The sequence below is a fragment of the Microcaecilia unicolor genome, chromosome 2, assembly GCF_901765095.1.
Source record: "Microcaecilia unicolor chromosome 2, aMicUni1.1, whole genome shotgun sequence".
Classification (NCBI taxonomy): Eukaryota; Metazoa; Chordata; class Amphibia; order Gymnophiona; family Siphonopidae; genus Microcaecilia; species Microcaecilia unicolor.
The window spans coordinates 462,666,176-462,686,302 of record NC_044032.1 but is presented as its reverse complement, the minus strand read 5'-3'; the positions used below and the strand labels follow the sequence as shown (position 1 = coordinate 462,686,302).

General features: G+C 42.5%; 1 protein-coding gene across 2 annotated transcripts in view; it reads right to left on the bottom strand.

Annotated features, from left to right (window-relative positions):
• The window catches only part of GFRA4 (GDNF family receptor alpha 4), a 434,625-nt gene that overhangs the window by 81,808 nt on the left and 332,690 nt on the right, over positions 1-20,127 (bottom strand). For both annotated transcript variants that reach the window (XM_030190988.1, XM_030190989.1), the window contains exon 3: positions 8,223-8,303. In XM_030190988.1, coding sequence (XP_030046848.1) covers positions 8,223-8,303 — 81 coding nt within the window. The remainder of the gene's footprint in view (positions 1-8,222; positions 8,304-20,127) is intronic.

Here is a 20,127-nt window from a genome sequence, read left to right as displayed (position 1 = left end):
TCAGTGACTTTGACGCCTGGCTTGCCTTCTTCCATGATCCTTCCTCCCCCTCTCTCATCCTTGGTGACTTTAATATTCCTGCTAATGATCCTTCCAACTCTTATATTTCCAAGTTACTCGATTTAACGTCCTCCTTTAATCTCCAACTATGCTCCACCTCCCCCACTCATCAAAATGGTCACTGTCTTGATCTCATCTTCTCCTCCAACTGTTCACCCTCTAGTTTCCTTGCCTCTGATCTTCCCTCCTCTGATTACCATCTTACAACTTTCACACTTAAATCTCCTCCCTACCAGTCCCGTCTTATCTTATCTAATTTATCCAGGAATCTTCACGATATTGACCCTTCATCTCTATCCTCCCATGTTTCAAACCTCCTCTCTACTGTGGCACCATCCACGTCTGTCAACGAGGCTGTTTCTTCTTAGAACAATACTCTATCCTCTGCCTTAGACACTCTTGCACCTTTGATGACCCGCCCTGTAAGGCGTACAAAACCCCAACCTTGGCTGACTTCTAATATCCGCTACCTACGTTCCTGTACCCGCTCCGCCGAATGCCTCTGGCGGAAATCTCGGGCCCTTGCTGATTTCTTACACTTTAAGTTCATGCTGACCTCCTTCCAAGCTGCTCTTTTACGTGCCAAACAGGATTATTATATCCAACTGACCAACTTTCTTGGCTCTAATCCTCGACTTCTCTTCACCACATTAAACTCTCTCTTCAAGGTGCCCCCTCCCCCAACTCCCCCTTCATTATCTCCTCAGACCCTTGCTGAATTCTTTCACAACAAGGTTCAAAAGATGAACCTTGCTTTCTCTACCTCATCACCTCTCCCTCCACTAGTCCGTTCCCCTCTCTCTCCTTCCCCTCATTCCCTTTCCTCCTTTCCTGAAGTTACTATTGAGGAAACTACACTTCTCCTTTCTTCCTCAAAATGTACCACCTGTTCCTCTGATCCCATTCCCACCCACCTTCTTAATGCCATCTCTCCTGCTCTTATTCCTTTTATCTGTCACATTCTCAACCTCTCACTTTCCACTGCGACTGTCCCTGCTGCCTTTAAACATGCTGTGGTCACACCTCTCCTTAAGAAGCCTTCACTCGACCCTACTTGTCCCTCTAATTACCGACCCATCTCCCTCCTTCCTTTTCTCTCCAAATTACTTGAGCGTGCTGTTCACCACCGCTGCCTTGATTTTCTCTCCTCACATGCTATTCTTGACCCACTACAATCTGGTTTTCGCCCTCTCCACTCAACCGAAACTGCGCTTACTAAAGTCTCCAATGACCTATTACTGGCTAAATCCAGAGGTCAATATTCCATCCTCATTCTTCTTGATCTTTCCGCTGCTTTTGACACTGTCGATCACAGCATACTTCTCGATACCCTGTCCTCACTTGGATTCCAGGGCTCTGTCCTTTCCTGGTTCTCTTCCTACCTCTCCCTCCGCACCTTTAGTGTTCACTCTGGTGGATCCTCTTCTACTTCTATCCCTCTGCCTGTCGGCGTACCTCAGGGTTCTGTTCTTGGTCCCCTCCTCTTTTCTATCTACACTTCTTCCCTTGGTTCATTAATCTCATCCCAAGGCTTTTCCTACCATCTCTATGTTGATGACTCCCAAATCTACCTTTCTACCCCTGATATCTCACCTTGCATCCAAACCAAAGTTTCAGCGTGCTTGTCTGACATTGCTGTCTGGATGTCTCAACGCCACCTGAAATTAAATATGACCAAAACCGAGCTTCTCATTTTCCCCCCCAAACCCACCTCCCCGCTCCCCCCATTTTCTATTTCTATTGATGGCTCTCTCATTCTCCCTGTCACCTCAGCTCGAAACCTTGGGGTCATCTTTGACTCTTCTCTCTCCTTCTCTGCTCATCCAGCAGATTGCCAAGACCTGTCGTTTCTTTCTTTACAACATCCGTAAAATCCGCCCCTTTCTTTCCGAGCACTCTACCAAAACCCTCATCCACACCCTTGTCACCTCTTGTTTAGACTACTGCAATCTGCTTCTTGCTGGCCTCCCACTTAGTCACCTCTCCCCCCTCCAGTCGGTTCAAAACTCTGCTGCCTGTCTTGTCTTCCGCCAGGGTCGCTTTACTCATACTACCCCTCTCCTCAAGACCCTTCACTGGCTCCCTATCCGTTTTCACATCCTGTTCAAACTTCTTCTACTAACCTATAAATGTACTCACTCTGCTGCTCCCCAGTATCTCTCCACACTCGTCCTTCCCTACACCCCTTCCCGTGCACTCCGCTCCATGGATAAATCCTTCTTATCTGTTCCCTTCTCCACTACTGCCAACTCCAGACTTCGCGCCTTCTGTCTATTAGATTGTAAGCTCTTTGAGCAGGGACTGTCTTTCTTCTATGTTTGTGCAGCGCTGCGTACGCCTTGTAGCACTATAGAAATGCTAAATAGTAGTAGTAGTAGTAGTAGTAATAACCGGTCATTTTCAGTGGCATTTAACCAGTTAGAGCTGAAAATAAAGCTGGCAATATTGGGAGCATTCTGGGGGCATGACCGGTTATTTCCTGATATTTGAAACTTAACTGGCCAGACTTAACGGGTAAATAAGACCACATTAATAGCAGTCCTATCTTTGCCCATTAAGCTATAGCCGGTTAAGTCTGAATATTGACTTAACTGGTCATGCACTAGCCAACATTGCAAGAACCAGATATTCAGCGCTGGTTGCCGGAAATGGCTTGCCATTGAATATCCAGGTTAAAGGCCAGTGGCGGGCAGTCAAAGCACTGCCCGCTGCCAGCTGAATATCGGGGGGGTTTGTGCTCACCCTTTTTGCCTGTAGGCCCATCCAAAATTTGCCATCTACCTATGCCATTGGATAGCAGTCAAACAAGGCAAGTCAACTAAAGTCAGTGACCTTCCATCTGTAAAGACTGCAGAGGCACTGACTGGTTTTTTTTTGTTTTGTTTGTTTTTTTTCTGTTCTTAAAAGTAACCAATCTTTTGCCTGCTTGGCAGAGACAGTAACTGAGAGGAACAGTAACTGAAAAGGAAGCAATTGCTAGAAATCACTGTACTTTTCAGGCAGGGACAAGGTCAGTGATATATCCCCAGACAGTAAACTATGTAAGCCAGTGTCCGCAGAGTGGAGCTGAATTGCCTGTGTTCTCAGATAGGAGTTTGCGATATGGTCAGCCAGAGACATTCTACCTGTCATCATCAAACTATCAACAAAGCATAGAACTACTAGTCACTTGTGAAAGACCTGCGTCCATACAGACAGAGTCTGTGTCTGGTATTTTTCTACTTTAACAAATATAACTCAGTGCAGAGTAGAAGAACCATTAGTGGAACACACTGCACTGTTATAGTGAGAAAACTCTGAATCTGGTATATTTGATTTTGCTTAAATATGGTCAAATGCACTAACCTGTTTTCCTTTCTGTGATTACTCAACTGAGTTATTGTTCCTGGACATAGTTTGTACGTGATACCTGCAGTATTTTTTTTTTAAGAGTGTGTCACTTGCCATTTTTCATATGCATTGAGCTCCGAATAGGGTCAGCCCTTCCACACAGCACACTGAAGAAAAGTTGAGTCCTGGGTTGGGGAATCTGGACACTAAATAGGGAGCAATTCTATAAGGGACACCAAAGGATAGGTGCCAAGAAGGAACATGCCAAGTGCTAATTTTATAATGATGCCCGGATTCCATTACAGAATACTAGCATAAGTTGGAATTTACACGCCAACATTTAGGAGTGCCCATAACGTTATTCAAATAGCATAATGTGACACCTAAACGTGGCACCTTAATATGTAACTTACAATATTCTGTTCTCTGTGTACCAAATTCTATAAATAGCGTTGAAAAATCAGCGCTGAAAAAATAACACACTGACCGCTATTCTATAAACAATGCTGAAAGTTAGACACTGTTTATAGAATATGCTTACTTTGGGATTCTATATATCGCGCTGAGATTTACTACTTAGCATTCTATAGCGCTACTAGATGTATGCAGCGCTGTACACTTGAACGTGAAGAGAGTCCCTGCTCGACAGAGTTTACAATCTAATTAGGACAGACAAACAGGACAAATAAGAGATAAGGGAATGTATGCGCACTATTTGGTAAGCATATTCTGTAACATGGTGCATGTAAATTCTAAGTCACATAGTTGAAAAGTGGGCGTGGTTATGGGATAGGAGAGGTGAGTCATGGGCGTTTCTGAAATCTATGTGCGTTGTTATAGAATACACCCGCTCCGCCCCTAATTTAAGCGTCGGGATTTACACCAGATTTTAGTTCGCGAAATTGACCACGACTACATTTATTCACATGGAGCAGCACTTGGCGTATTGTATAACGTATCGTATAAAGTGTACTTTATAGAATATGCTTTGATTTCCATATGGAAATCGAGGCATGATATATAGAATCTAGCCCTTAGCACCTAACTTTAGGTGTGAGGATTTATATCAAGTAAACCCTAGAATAAATCCTCTTGTCTAAATTAAACATGGATCCCCTTTATTCTATGGCAGTGTGCATAAATTCTAGGAATGCCACTGATGGCCGCGCCCCTTTTTTGGAACCATGCGTAAAATTTATGTGCAGATCCATGCAACTTGAAATGCACATGAAAGTTTCAGTTAAGGCCAATTAATGCTGATAATTGATTATTCCAAAACTTCCAATATCTCCCAAGCACACATCAAACTTCTTACTAGATATTAAGTGTTGTGAAGGATCTTCAGACTTTATGCATCCTGGCTGTTAAACTTACAGTTTTTCAAACAGTCAGGTGCAACTCCTCGTTGATCCTTTGGTGTATCTATTTTTTAATATATTTTTTTAGTTTATATTCTCATAGAACCACTTTTTTACTTTTGTGCTCAATTCTTCAGCACTCATGTGTCACTTCAAAACTCATTTCTTGTTTACCACAAATTAATATTAAGCATTATTCAACTACTTAACTGGCAGCAAGGTGCACAACAACAGGAACCTCAACCGACTTGGCTAGGTTTTGCGACTTCGTCAGGGCGGAGGTCCTTTTTCACTCTCCTGGCTGCCATTTTGTTAAACAAGAAGATGGAAACAGGACTGGTGTGTAAATTTTAAGGGGCTTTGATGTTAGCTTCAGAACTTAGTACAAGAACAGAGCTGGGCAGACTTCTACGGTCTGTGCCCTAAGAAAGGCAGGGACAAATCAAATTTTGGTATACATATAAAGTATCACATACCATGTAAATGAGTTTATCTTGTTGGGCAGACTGGATGGACCATACAGGTCTTTATCTGTTGTCATTTACTATGTTGCTATGTGTTGATATTGTAAGTGGTATACAATGCCATACTTTGTATTGTTATTTGAATATTTTTACTGCTGTAATTGCCTATTGCTCATGTTTGATCTGTTCTTACTGAATTCCTTCAAAAATAAATAAATCCTAATAAAAAAATAAATACATAAATAAATAAATAAGCTGATATTCAGCACTAGCCAGTTAAGTTTGAACCGGCCAAAGATATTCCACCTATTGATGCGGCCATATTTGGCTGCCAAACATAGCTTGCCAGACACTGAATATCGGCGCTGACCGGCTATTGGGCTCATTTTCAAAAGAGAAGGACGCCCATCTTTCGACATAAATCGGAAGATGGACGACCTTCTCACAGGGTCGTCCAAATCGGCATAATCGAAAGCCGATTTTGGACGTCCCCAACTGCGTTCGGTCGCAGGGATGGCCAAAGTTCAAGGGGGAGTATCGGAGGCTTAGCGAAGGCGGGACATGGGCGTGCCTAACACTAGGATGTCCTTGACTCATAATCCAAAGAAACAAGGATGTCCCTGACAAACACTTGGACGACTTTACCTGGTCGTGTTTTTCTTACGACCAAGGCACAAAAAGGTGCCCAAAATGACCAGATGACCACTAGAGAGAATCGGGGAGAAAAGGGAGAATCCCCTTACTCCTCCAGTGGCCACTAATCCCCTCCCACCCTCAAAAAACATCTTTAAAAATATTGATTGCCAGCCTCTATGCCAGCCTCAGATATCATACTCAGCTCCATCACAGCAGTATGCAGGTCCCTGGAGCAGTTTTACTGGGTGCAGTGCACTTCAGGCAGGTGGACCCAGGCCCACCCCCCCCCCACCTGTTACGTTTGTGGAGGAAACAGCGAGACCTCCAAAACTCACCAGAAACTCACTGTACCCACACCTAGGTGCCCCTCTTCACCCGTAAGGGCTATGGTAGTGGTGTACAGTTGTGGGTAGTGGGTTTTGGGGGGCTCAGCACACAAGGATGTTTTGGAAGGACGTCCAAATCGAAACGAGGGCGTCCCTTTCGATTATGTCCCTCTATGTCATCCAACATAACCGTCATCCGGATAGCTGCTAAGCGCTAATATTCAGCCGAGATAGCCAGCTATCTCGCGCTGAATATTAGTGCTTAGGTGGCTAAGCACCATTTAACCAGCCAGGCGCCGTTCCTGGCCAGTTAAATTGTTTTGAATATCGAGGGAGGGGTCTGCTATAGAATTATCCTCCAACTGACTTTTACAGATGAGAATCCTTTCTTTTATCCAGTCCTCATCTAGGCTAGTGTGCTGGGGGTGGTGGTGAATAAGGCGTTTCTTCTGCCAGCTACCTCCTCTGTTGGTGTTGAATATTCTATTTTCCTGAGGAGGCCTCTACATATGCTTTGTAAAACTCTGTTATTTTTGTCTCATTACCTCCACTGGAAATCAATTGAGACATATTCCTGTTCTCCAGTATAGGGACCCCAAGTGAGAATGAAATCTTACAGAATCAAATTTAAGGTTCTAATTCTCACTACAAGGCTCTCCATACTGGAGAACCAGAATGACTCTACTACTACTACTACTACTACTAATCATTTGTATAGCACTACTAGATATATGCAGCACTGAACACCTTATATGCAGGTACTTTCTCTGTCCCTAGAGGGCTCACAATCTATGTTTTTCTACCTGGGACAATGGAGGGTTAAGTGACTTGCCAGAGTCACAAGGAGCTGCAGTGGGAATCGAACCCAGTTCCCCAGGCCACTGCATTAACTACTAGACTACCATTTACTGCCTTATAACCCCTCCCGTATCCTTCATTCACAGAGCAAAAGCTTACTCTGTGTTCCTTTTCCTCTAACTATAAACTTTGAAGCTGTATGTGTGATACCACATTTTCTCTTCAGGCTCTAGTTTTGCAGAATTTCATTCCTCAGTATCTGAAAGCATTGGACTCCCTCCAAAAATGTTAACAAAGGCTCAAAACCTATTTCTTTGAACTAGCGTATGGATTGTCTGTATGAGGTCTCTAGGGACAGTCATCTTCTACTGTATTTTTGTTCTTGTTTTTTTCCTTCCTTATTTTATTGAAAACTGCTTTAGTCATTGTTGTTAAAAGTGATCAAGGAAACTAAACTAAACTAAACTGTTCCATGCAGCCATCATTATTTCTGTAGAGACATCTTTTCTGATGCTACTCCTGAGTATACCTCCTGGAAAAGATAGTCTTTGATTTTAACGACTGCATCCTCCGTAATACAGCTTTGATTTGACTTTATTTTTTTTTCAGAGCTCCTTGGCAAAAGCCAGCATTAAACTAACGAATTTCAGTTTCCCAGTCTTATGTTTATTTATTTGTTACATTTGTATCCCACATTTCCCCACCTATTTGCAGGCTCAATGTGGCTAACTTAGTACCGGAGATGCATTCGCAGACTCCGGTGTGAACAAATTCAAAGTGGTGTTGTGGTAATAAAAGTTTGTGTGGAATAGTCAATGGAAGAATTGTGTTAAGTCCATTACGTACTTTACTTTTGTTGTGTTGCGGAGATCGGGCTATTAAGTTGGGTCGGTAGGGTATGCCTTTTCAAACAGGTTGGTCTTTTCCTCCAGGAACTCAGGTGCACTGTGGGAAGAACATCCTTTATCTAGGGGACCAATGAGTACTGCCTCTCCAAACTGTGGAAGTGCTGTTGACCCCTCGCATTCTCCTCTGTCTCATGCAAATAAAGCGGAGGTGATGAATGGGAAGGTTTTACTTCATTGGTGACCTAATCAGTTACCTTTAACATAATGCCCAAGTAACTGAGGGGCAATTAAAAAAAACAGAAGAAACTCCAAAATAAATCCTTTTCTATCATTAGAAGGTCTGAGAATACACTTTGAACTGTATGCACAAGATATAGTTTAGTAGACACAGCTACAACTTACCAGCGCTGATTGAGGCTAGTCGAACGTAATCAAATCCTCTGATAAATGGCTCATAAGGTGAACTCTCCAAAACATTCATACCTACAAAAAATTCCCACAAATTTACTGTAAATGTAATACATACATATCACAAAGATACATCATTATAAGAGAGAGGTCAATAATGCAAGATCTCCATAATCTGACATACACTGGCTGATATTCAGTGAGTTAACTGGCTGGGAATGGATGCCAACCGGCTAACTTGCGACTCGGCGGATAACTAGTCATTTTCAGTGGGATTCAACTGGTTATTGCAGCTGAAAATGCCTGGTCAGCACCAAAAATAAAGTTGGAGATGTTGGGGGTGTTCCAGGGGCATGATCAGGTAAGTCCTGATGTTCGGAACTTAACCGACCAAGCTTAGTGCATAAAAAGCAGGCCTATTTTTGCCCTCTAAGCCATGGCCGGTTAAGTCTGAATATTGACTTAACCAGTCATGCATTAGCCAATGTCAAAAAACCCAGATATTCAGTGCTGGTTGCCAGAAATAGCCTGACATTGAATATCCGAGTTGAACGCTGGCAGCGGGCAGTCAAAGCACTGCCCACAGGTGGCTGAATAACAGGCAGAAATTGTCCATAGTCATGTGCTACCACTGTCAGTACTCATGTCCTTGATCCATCTGGATATTACTTCCATAACAATTTTAAAACTATAATCAGCTACAGTATGACTGTATAGGGATGCACATTTGGGGGTCCTTTTGCTAAGCTGTGGTAAAAAATGGCCTTAATGCGTCCTTATGCAGATCGTTCCCATGCACTAAGCCCATTTTTATCATGGCTGTGAAAAAGGGCTATTTTCTATTTCTTTCATTAATGGCTGTGCACTAAAGTTAGCATTAGCATGTGGCCATTTTGAAAAAATGATCGCGTGAACACTTACCATCTCCTATTTAGGAAGCGCTAAAGGCTTCTGTGTTATGGACGCACTAAACAGTGCACCAGTGATGTCAGTGTGCTAGCTGGTTAGTGCATTCTCTGCCCATGATACACCCTTTAAAATGTTTTTCCCAAAAATGATTTATTGCGCAGTTAGCACACGCAGATGCAAAAACCAATGTGAAACGCTTTAGCATGTCCCAGGTTAGACTTTTTTTTTTCCACTGCATTAAGTGTGTATTAGCACTTAACATGGCTTAGTAAAAGGGACCCTTGGTTTGTTAATGTGCCTTAAAATTTTTACTCCCCTGTTTACTAAGCTGCACTAGAGGCTGCAGTGCGGCAATGCCGACACAGTCCATTCAAAGTGAATGAGCTGTGTCGGCATAAGTGCACCACCAGCCCTAGCACAGCTTAGTAAACAGGGGGCATTAGTCTGTGCATAATTGATTTAATGTATTTTAAGTTGATTTTCATGTGCTAAAGTGTTTTAAACACACACTAGACTATTTTTATCAAAATGGATGTGTGAAACAAGCTGAAAAAAGGTCAAAAAATTGGGAAGTAAAAGGCCAAACAAACCTGAAACAAACTGGAAAATGTTATTATCTAATGGTTTACTGCTGTAGCCAAAAAGCCACACAAAATACTGTAAAGTCCTCTTCTAAGTTTCCCCCAGTTGAACTTTCCCATTTTTAAAATGGCACCAGTTCGACTGAGCTCACTGATGTCAGTAGAACCCTCACCATTTTCACAGATGTTGTGCAGTAGGAACAGACAGAGGAGGTGAAGGAGGAGCAAGAGGAGGCTGCTTTCCTGGTTAAAGGTAAACATTGGAGGACCAACAGGGGAGGAAGGGCCCCTATAGTGTGGATAGGTAGGTAGATGACAGGAGATGAGGGTCTCCAGTCCAAGGACACTCGTGTTCGATGGTTCTTGGACCAGAGATCCTTTGAACTTAAAAAGGAAGTAAAGTTTACTTCAGAAATGTACTTTATTTCCAAGTAATGAAATTTATTTACTTGATTGATTTTTGCATATCTTTAGTTTATTCCATGAGAAATAAAGGGGTCCTTTTACCAAGCTGCAGTAAAAAGTGCCCTGCGGTAACAGCAGGGACCATTTTCCCTATGCGACAGGGCCTTTTTCCCACAGCGGGTAAAGCCTCCCCAAGAACAAATGGCCATGCAGTAAGATTACTCTTACCACGTGGCCATGCGGCGAGGAGCACTTACCACCATCCACTGAGGTCACACATGCAGAGCAGAGATAGCCCCTCTTTAAATACAGGCAAAAATTAACTTGAGATCCCAAGCATCCAGATTCTGCATGCAGCACAATACCAGGAAAACAGTTTCCTCCTGTACAGTGCAATATAAAGTCAGAAGATGTATATTCTCAAATTGGACATATTCCAAACACTAAAATGAAAATAAAATTATTTTTCTACCTTTGTTGTCTGCTAATTTTGTTTTTCTGATCATGCAAGTCCCAGTCTCTGGTTCTGATTTTATCTGTGCTTTTAACTCAGTTTTCAGGACCTCCTGTCCATTTTTTATTTTTTTTCTCTCCTCCTTTCTTCTTAACTTCCTGCTGTTTGTCCATCTTTATTGGCACTTCTCTCTCACATTCAGCTTTCTTCCATTTTTCTGTTTGTTTCTCAATTCTGATTTTCCATCTTTTCTCTTCACTCCATCCATGTGCAGCAAATCCTCCCCTTCCCTTCTTATCCATCCATGTGTGGCATATTCTCCCTCTATCTTTCTTTCCCTTTCCCTCCATCCATCAGGACTGGTTAAAAGCCAGATCCTCCAGATCTGCTCTATGCCTTCTACAATGGGATCTGCGGAAGGTCCAGCTGTTACTTATGTGCTGCCCCAGATCCTCTGCTACCTTGGACATGGGGCTCCAACTTGCCCTGTTCATTCTAGATCCTCTGCTGCCTTGGTCTGACCTGGATCCTGTGCTGCCTCAACCGAATCTTGTGGTTGCCCTGGATTTTCTGCGGCCTTAGTCTTCCCCGGATCCAGTGGCTACTGTGGCCACTTCTCCACCCTGCCCTGCTCTGCTTCTGCAGGGCTTACCTTGCCCAGGAGCTTCAGGGTTTTTTTTAAAACATCAAAGTAGGTTCTGGAGGTCTTCTTCTTCTGGATCCGACTTTAATATTAAGAAAAAAAATCACAAAGGTAAAGACACATCTAGGGCAGATGGAGGCATGGAATCTTAGGCAAAGCAGGGCAAGTTGGAGCCCCATGTCCAAGGCAACAGAAGATCCAGGGCAGTGAATAAGTAAAAGCTGGATCCTCTGCAAACTTGATTGGAGGAGGAGTGGATCCAGCGGTTCTGGAAGATCAAGCTTTTGCCTATTTTCTCCGTCCATTAGCAGTTTTCCCCTTCTCTTCCCTTCCCCTACTCTCAATCCATGTGCATATGCTCCTTCTCTTTCTTTTCATTCGTGTGCATCTCCTTGTCCTTCCTTTCCTCTTTATCAATGTGCATCTCCTCCCTTTCTTTTCTTCTGTTTCCCTCCATCCATGTGAATCTCGTTCCTCTCCATTCATTTGCATTTTCTCCTTCTCTTTTTCCTTCCCCTCTATCCATGTCCGGTATTTCTCCTCTCGCAACCTCCTCTACACTCTTCCCTCCTTCCTACCCATCCATCCAACACCAGCCACTTTCTCTATCTCCCCACCTCCCTCGGTCCAACATTGCCCACTCTCTCTCTCTCTTCCCTCCTTCACTAAGTCCAGAATTTCTCTTCAAATCTCCCTCCCTCCTGCCACCACCTGGACTGCCATGCTGGACCCTGGCAACAAGGAGAAATACCAGGCCTGGCACCAGCGCTAACTTAAGTGCTGAGGAACCTTCCAGCTGACATGCTCGTAAAGGTCAGGTTAGTCCCGCCTTCTCTGACACACATGCATCAGAGGGGCGGTACCAACAGGGCTTCTACGAGCGGATAGGCTGGAAGTGCCCTTGTTGCTGAAGTTAATGCTGGTATTTTCTACTTGCTGCCAGGGGCCTGAATTCAGAGACACGACAGTAGGAGGGAAAGGGGATCAGTGCAAACTAGGGTGGCAAGCTGTTTTTTTTTGGGGTGGCACTTGGCACCCCATGCCACCCTGTAATGATGCCTATGGGGACAATAAAGAACATAAATTACTAACATCTTATGCCCTAGCACTAAAAATTTCCCCTAATTCAGATATCTCTGCACAAATCATCCTAAAATCAAGGTTGCCCCTAAAGAAAACCATTACCCTTCCACCTCTCGAGACCTACAGTCCCACTCCCATTTATAGCATAGCAGACAGCATTGCCTTACCACCACCAAATCAGATTGAAGCAACCAAGATTCTGTTATACACAAAATATCATACCCATCTCCAACTAATAAATCATAAATCACTGGTATCTTATTCCAAATAAATCTTGCATTCACTAATCCAACCTTCAATAAATCCCACAAAGTCTGAAATCATCATATATTACCACTTGCCTCAAATTATCAGTCACCCTCCGCCATATACGTTTACAGCCTACCACCCCTCCCAGCTGCCCATACCACCCCAGCCCCATTACTACTTGCATCCCTGCCATAGAGGCCCTTCACAACCACCTCCCCTAACTCTCACCTTAAGAATCCTCTCATGTCCCCCCAAATCCCTCCAAAGTTCCCCCAAAGCAGCGCCCTAAGGAACTTCTTAGTTGTGCTCCTTTGTCAGTGAGACAGAGGAGGCATTCACTTCTCCGGCATGTTGCGCCTTCAGCGCTGGTCTGGCTCTCTTCACTCTGCATCCAAGAGTGACATCACTCAAGGTGCTAGTCCCAAGCCAGAACCAGCAGGTCTTATACCATATGAAGTGGTCCCAGATGCTGACCTGGGGACACAGCAGGGCTCTACAAAGCAGCAGCAGCAACAACACCAAAGCAGTGACATATGTGTCTGCAAAGAGCTACATGCATGTATACGTGCAAAGAGCTACATGCATACATAAATAAATACATACATGCAAAAGATACTAGGTTTTATTATGGTGCTGTTGGTATAGGTTCTTTTGAGAGATCCTCTTGTGATTTTAGAAGTTATTTATTTATTTATTTTTGTAAAGGACTAGAATCTCTTTACTAGATATTAAGGTTTTTATTTTCATTTATAGTGTCTTACTGCCCCTCATGCAGCCATTTGTACTGGCGAAACAGGGCCATGTCGGGCACTTTATGTTGAAATTCTGGGAGCTTTTAACCTATCAATAAAGACTGTGGGTTTCTTTTACTAAAGCTTAGCTTGAGTTATCTGCAGCAGGGCCCATTTTATTCCTATGGGCCCTGCTGCAGATAACTCAAGCTAAGTGTTAGTAAAAGACCCCCCTGTGTTTCTTACAAGGTCTGCCTTGTTGTCTTACCGGTTGTCTTACCTTTCTTAAACTGGGACAAATTGCAACAGCCCAACTACAGACCTCAGCACTATGGGGCACCTCATATATTATCAGGCATTACTTTCATGATTCCTAAGCCCATGGGCAGGACTCAAATCATGAAGAAGAAATCAACCAACACTTGATGGTAATCAATAGAAATAAAACAAAGTACAACATAGAAAAGAAAATAAGATGATACCTATTTTATTGGACTAACAATACATTTTTTGATTAGCTTTCTTCATCAGATCAGAAACAAGCAAATGTTGATAAATAACAGTACATATAAGTGAAACACCAAAGCATTCCAGTGACAGTCTCACAGGATGAGAGTGGGGTGGGTTAGGTAAGAAACAGGGAGAGCCGGGTGGATGAGGGACAGGGAGATATGCATGGTGATAAGAGGGTGACAAAGCAGTAGAATTTTATGGTTTATTATGGGCTAGAAAACCCAGATCTTTGTTAAGTCCTGTCTGGTGGGTGTCAAAATATTTAATCATTCTGACTTCAAAGGTCTTACGTTCCTGTATTGTTTTAAAGTTACATTTTAGTATTCTCACCATAAAATCATTGGTACAATATTCTGGTTGTATAAAGTGCTGCCCCATAGAGGTGACATCCTGGTTGGCACTGGCATTTTTCATATGATGTCTATGTAAATTAAATCTCTTCTTCAGCATCTGACTTGTTTCTCCAAATATAGCACCCTTCGTCACACTTTTTACATTGAATGATATATACCACATCTCTCTACTCAAGATTCTTTGAGAAAGCAACCACTGAAAGTAAACCACTTTCTGAACATGTATGTTACAGTTCTTCGCTTATCTGCTATGATATGATACTATGTCCAGAACTTGTTTTAAATGATGATTATGATAAACAGTGTGTTTTGGTGTCTACAAATGAAAGGATATGTATCAGATAATTGTTTGCTATGAAATGTTTCCGTTCTATTGTAAACCTTTCTGAGTGGCTGTATATGGACAGGATAGAAATCTTGTTAAGACACAGGTTCCAGGTTCCAAAATGTATAGATACAGATTTAATTTCAGGTAAAAAGAAAACCACAAAAAGTCTGCAAGTTTTTGATTCTAAAGTTTTGAAACAACATCTTTTGCCCAAAGATCTTTCTTAACTTTCTGGAAATAAATAATATTACAAATGAAATATTATTATCTTCTTGGCCCTGCTGTTGTATGAAACTTAAATCTCTTAGTCCTACATTCTGATACATTTCTTGAGCTATGCAAGTGACAGAATACCTGGAGGGTTTTGACCTACAACATTTGTTTTCTCATGAGCCAGTCCTGCAAAGTTCTGATACGGTTTTAAAAAGACAGCATAAGGAATACCGCAGATCTGAGCCATCTTGTGTAAGTATGTTCAGTTTGTAAGTCCCACCCCTGCTCCTAGCCAAAGGCCTACATTTTCGGTCATGTTCACTGCCTTTTCTTTTTTAGTCTTTTATATATAAATGCCCAGGAAACATTATGCACACCTGAGAAAGGATCATAGGTGGCCTACTCTACAAGTTCCTGCTGTTGATTACACCATGGTGTAAGGGTATAAAGTCAAAATCAGCTGCAGATCTTTGAAATGAATAGAAATAATAATATGCAAAGAAGGAAAGAGTCGTTCTATAAAATACTGAGGGACCCTTTTACTAAACAGTTGGCGCACAGCAACAGGCTTGCTGCGCGCCAATCTGGAACTACCGCAGGAGCCCAGCTGTAGTTCCCACCCCCAGTGCACATCATTTCCAGTGCTATAAAAATAGTTTCTATTTTTGTAGCGCCAGTGCTTACTCAGTGGTAATCGGGCAGCGCCGAAAATTGCCTGGTTACTGCTGCGTTAGTGCTGGAGCCCTTGCCACCACCTCAATGAATGGCAGTAAGTGCTCCCCCCCCGAAATGGCCATGCAACAAGTGGTTCACTTATTACATGGCCATTTCTTTTCCCAGAAGTAAATACAGCCATTTACCCGCTGAGGTAAAAGGGGGCCTCAGCGTGCATCAAAAACACTCGCTGATGCTAGCACAGGCCCCCTTTACCGCAGTTATAGTAAAAGGATCCATGAGTGCATGCAAGATAAGCGAAGATCTGTAACATACTTTTCTCAGACATGTTGCTTTCTCACAGAATCTTGATGTCGATGCCATTCACTATATAGACATGCGGGTGGAGGTGAATCAATTTTTCACTCATTCAAAAAGTACAAAGACCAGGGGACACTCAATGAACTTGCAAGGCAATACTTTAAAAACAAATAGGAAGAAATATTTTTTCACTCAAAGAATAGTTAAGCTCTGAAATTCGTTGTCGGAGGATGTGGTAACTGCGTTTAGCGTATCTGGGTTTAAAAAAGGTTTGGACAAGTTCCTGGAGGGAACGTCTGTGTGGTCTGTTATTGAGTTGGACATGGGGAAAGCCACTGCTTGCCCTGGGAGTGGTAGAATGAAATGGTGCTACTAATTGGGTTTCTGCCAGGTACTTGTGATCTGGATTTGTCACTGCTGGAAGCAGGATACCGGACTAGATGGACCATTGGTCTGACCCAGTATGGCTATTCTTATTTTCTTATATTCTTATGCTACTATTATTATTATTATTATTCAAAATTCACACAAATAGTGTGTCACAGCCAGTGTTGGTTGGTTTCTTCTCCAAGATTTGAGTTCTGCCCAAGGGCTTGGGAATCATGAAGGTACTGCATGATAATGTATAAGGTGCCCCACTGTAACTGAGGTCTTTAATTGGACTTCTGTAATTTGTCCAAATTTTAGACAGTCCAAATTTTTTCTGAGTCCCTGTAGTACTGCACCCAATGTTTTTGTTATTATTATTATTATTTGATCATATTTGTATAGTACTACCTTGCATATATAGCTCTTTGCGCAGACACATATGTCACCATTTTTCACCTAGGTAGCTGGGGTGGGTGACTTTTTATAAAATATACAATTTTGTAGAGAGGTCAGGAGCAGGACGAACTTCAATGGCAGACCATTGACACATCAAATCTACTCACTCCACACTCCTCTACCAGTCCAGGCCAAAGTGTTTGTTCTGAACCAAAAAGGGTTTTCTGGAACTTGGATCTTCAAGTAAACAGAAAGTACTACTTACAGGTAGAATTAGACCCCTAATAGTTTTTATACACTTACAATCTCCAATTAGGTTTGTTGGTCTCTCTGAGTCTCTACTTAAAGTGACTTTGAGGCATATTTTCAAAGCACTTTGGGAGGCTAAGTGCCATAGATTTCTATGGAACTTTGGGAGGCTAAGTGCTTTGAAAATAAGCCTCTTTGTCTGGTGGATTCTTTTCCCCGGGAAGGTACTCTATGGCAAGTTTCTTTATTCTTGTAGATTTCCAGGGTCTACCCTCTGGTCCCTCCTGATCCTCAGGTCTGTATCTTATAGTATTTCTCCCTTTGTTCTTCTCTGAAGGGTGTGGTGGAAGGCTAGTTCTTTACGCCATCAGAGATCCTTTTCCCTTTGCAGCAAGGTGCAATGGTCAGGGGAGCAGAAACCAAAGCCAAAGAAACTCAAACTGGGCTGGGTATTTGTACCAGCACAATTTTCATCCAAGAGGTGTCTCTTCCTACTATTGTCAGATATGGTTTAGAAGAATCATCCCTTTGACTTTTCTCATATTCCCTCAGCTTCTGGGACAAAGACTACTACTCTAGTGGAGCCACTAGAGGTCTCTGCAGTCCTCAAGGGAGCTGAACCCTCAGGGTCTCTGTATATAGAGGGACCCTTTTACTAAGCCGCGTAAGCATCTATGCGTGCCCAACATGAGCCAAAATGGAGTTACTGCCCGACTACCACATGGCTCTTGTGGTAATTTCATTTTTGGCGCCCGCTCGATATGTGCATCTGAAAATATTTTTTACATTCAGGCGCGAGTAATGGACGAGTGCCAAGTGGCATTTTACGTGCATAGGTCATTACCACCCGGATTCTTTACCGCTAGGTCAATGGCTGGTGGTAAGGTCTCAGGCCCAAAATGGACATGTGGCAATTTTGATTTTGCCACACGTCCATTTCGGCAAAAAAGGCCTTTTTTACAGGTGTGCCAAAAATAGATCGGTGTGGGCCCAAAACCCTACCATTTTTCAGCGCGCCCTTGTAAAAGGACCCCATAATTAATAGCCCTAGCTCTTTGGAGCTTATAGTCTAGTCAAGACAGATAGACAAGATGCATAAGAGAAAACAAATAAGAGATTTTGCATTAAGATTAAGATAACAAAGAAGCTGCTCTTCTGATAGGAATTACTTAAAGCAGTGGTTCTCAACACAGTCCTTGAGGCACACCCAGTCAGTCAGTATTTAGGATATTCATAATAAATATGCATGAGATAGATTTGCATACAGGAGGCAGTGCATGCAAATCAATCTCATTCATTTTCATTGTGGATATCCTTGAAACCAGACTGGCTAGGTGATTTCTTGAGGACTGGGTTGCGAACCACTGATTTTTAAAATATTTGGTTGAAGCTCCCATAGATCATTAAAAAAAATTGAGTTAGGTAGGGAGGGATGGCACATAAGCCACCCTGAGCAGAAGTCTCTGTATTCCTTTTTGCTGCTATAAAGACTTCACAAAAGTCTTTTTGATTATTATGCAAATGCAACACAGCTTATTTAGACTCTGATGTTCTAGCTGCTTTCTTCATTTCTAAAGTTGACAATTTTCAAACAGCATTCCTACCATTATCTGGTTCATCAGGTGATATTCCTTTATCAAATCTATCCACTTCTTGGCATTCCTTTGATCCTCTATCTATGACATCTTTTCAAAAGCTTATGTCAAATTTGAGTACTACGTGCTGTCCTTTGGACCCCATCCTCAAGCTATGAATTCTTCATCTAGCTATGGAATCAATAACTCAGAGACATTAAAGCCAGTTGTAGCAGGATATCCTTCATGTGTCTTCCCATGGCATAAAGTGAGGAACATTCTGCATCACTGCTCCAAAAGAGTCTCTCCTTAAGAGGATGCCATAGGATGTGTTGCTCATGTATCAATCTGATCAAGAATGGGAGTTCCCTGTAGTGTGGGAGGGAATTAAGAAAGTGACAGGGAAGGGCAAGAGGTTCTTTGTCCACAAGGGCTCAAAGATATAAGAGGTGTAAAGAGAGGGTTCCCAGTTGGAGGGCCCTAGAAGAAGTGAGGAGAAGAAGATACTTGGCCTCCCTTCACAGAAGTCAGTAAAGGAGGAAGAAACCTCTACAAGAAACTAGAGGTTTGGGTATTGGGAAGCAAATGAGTAGACCAAAAAGAGAAACACTGCCAAAAAAAGAGGTCTATTTGAGGGAAACCCGTACAAGTGAAAAATGCTGTATAGAGTTTGTTGGTTCAGAGGTGAATTGTGGGGTTGAAGAGCTCTGCTGAGCTGTCAGCTATCTGATTCTGGATGCTGGGGAGATAAGTGACCCGGTTTTGTATGAGATTGGCAATGACAAAATCCTAAATCCTTACTGCTTCATGGCACAGGTAGAGGGATCCTGTCCCTTCCTACTTATTGATATAAAACATGGTAATTTGAACCATATCCCTTGAGTAAGAAGGGAATCCAAGTGGGCTCCTAACCACGTATTGAAGGCATCTGTTTTTAGGACAAATGACATTCCAGTAACACAAATGCACCATTACCTCCCGCACCAGATCATGTGCTCCATTAAGGACTAGGTCTAGAATTTTTCCTTCTCTTGTTGGCTCCTGTACCAGCTGCTCCATAAAGCAGTCCTTGATTTCATCAAGGAATTTTACCTCCCTAGCGTGCCCCGATGTTACATTTACCCAGTCAATATCGGGGTAATTGAAATCACCCATTATTATTATGTTTGCGTCCCTAATTTCCTTTAAAATTTCTGCATCCGTCTGTTCATCCTGGCCAGGTGGACGGTAGCATACTCCTATCACTGACCTTTTCCCCTTTACAAGTGGAATTTCAATCCATAGGGGTTCCAAGAAGTGTTTTGTTTCCTGCAGAATTTTCAATCTATTTGATTCAAGGCTGTCCTTAATATACAATGCTACTCCTCCACCAATTCAATCCACCCTATCACTACAATATAATTTGTACCCCGGTATGACAGTGTCCCACTGGTTATCCTCCTTCCACCAGGTCTCAGAGATGCCTATTATTTCTAATTTTTCATTTAGTGCAATATATTCTAACTCTCCCATCTTATTTCTTAGGCTCCTGACATTTGCATATAGACATTTCAAACTATGTTTGGGGTTCCTATTTACATCACTGCTCAGTACTTGACAGTATTAATTTGCAATCTTTTGTCTGATTTTTATTTTTATTTAAGGACACCTGATCTACTACGGTCTCTTTTGCCACCTCATATCAGGATACCCTATCATCCCAGTTTTGGTGATATCTTTGAAAGATACCTTATCCCGAACCATGCACTTTTGAGTGAATGTCGGTCTCCCCCCCCCCCCCCCCACCATTTCTAGTTTAAAAGCTGTTCTATCTCCTTTTTAAATGCTGATGCCAGCAGCCTGGTCCCACTCTGGTTAAGGTGGAGCCCATCCTT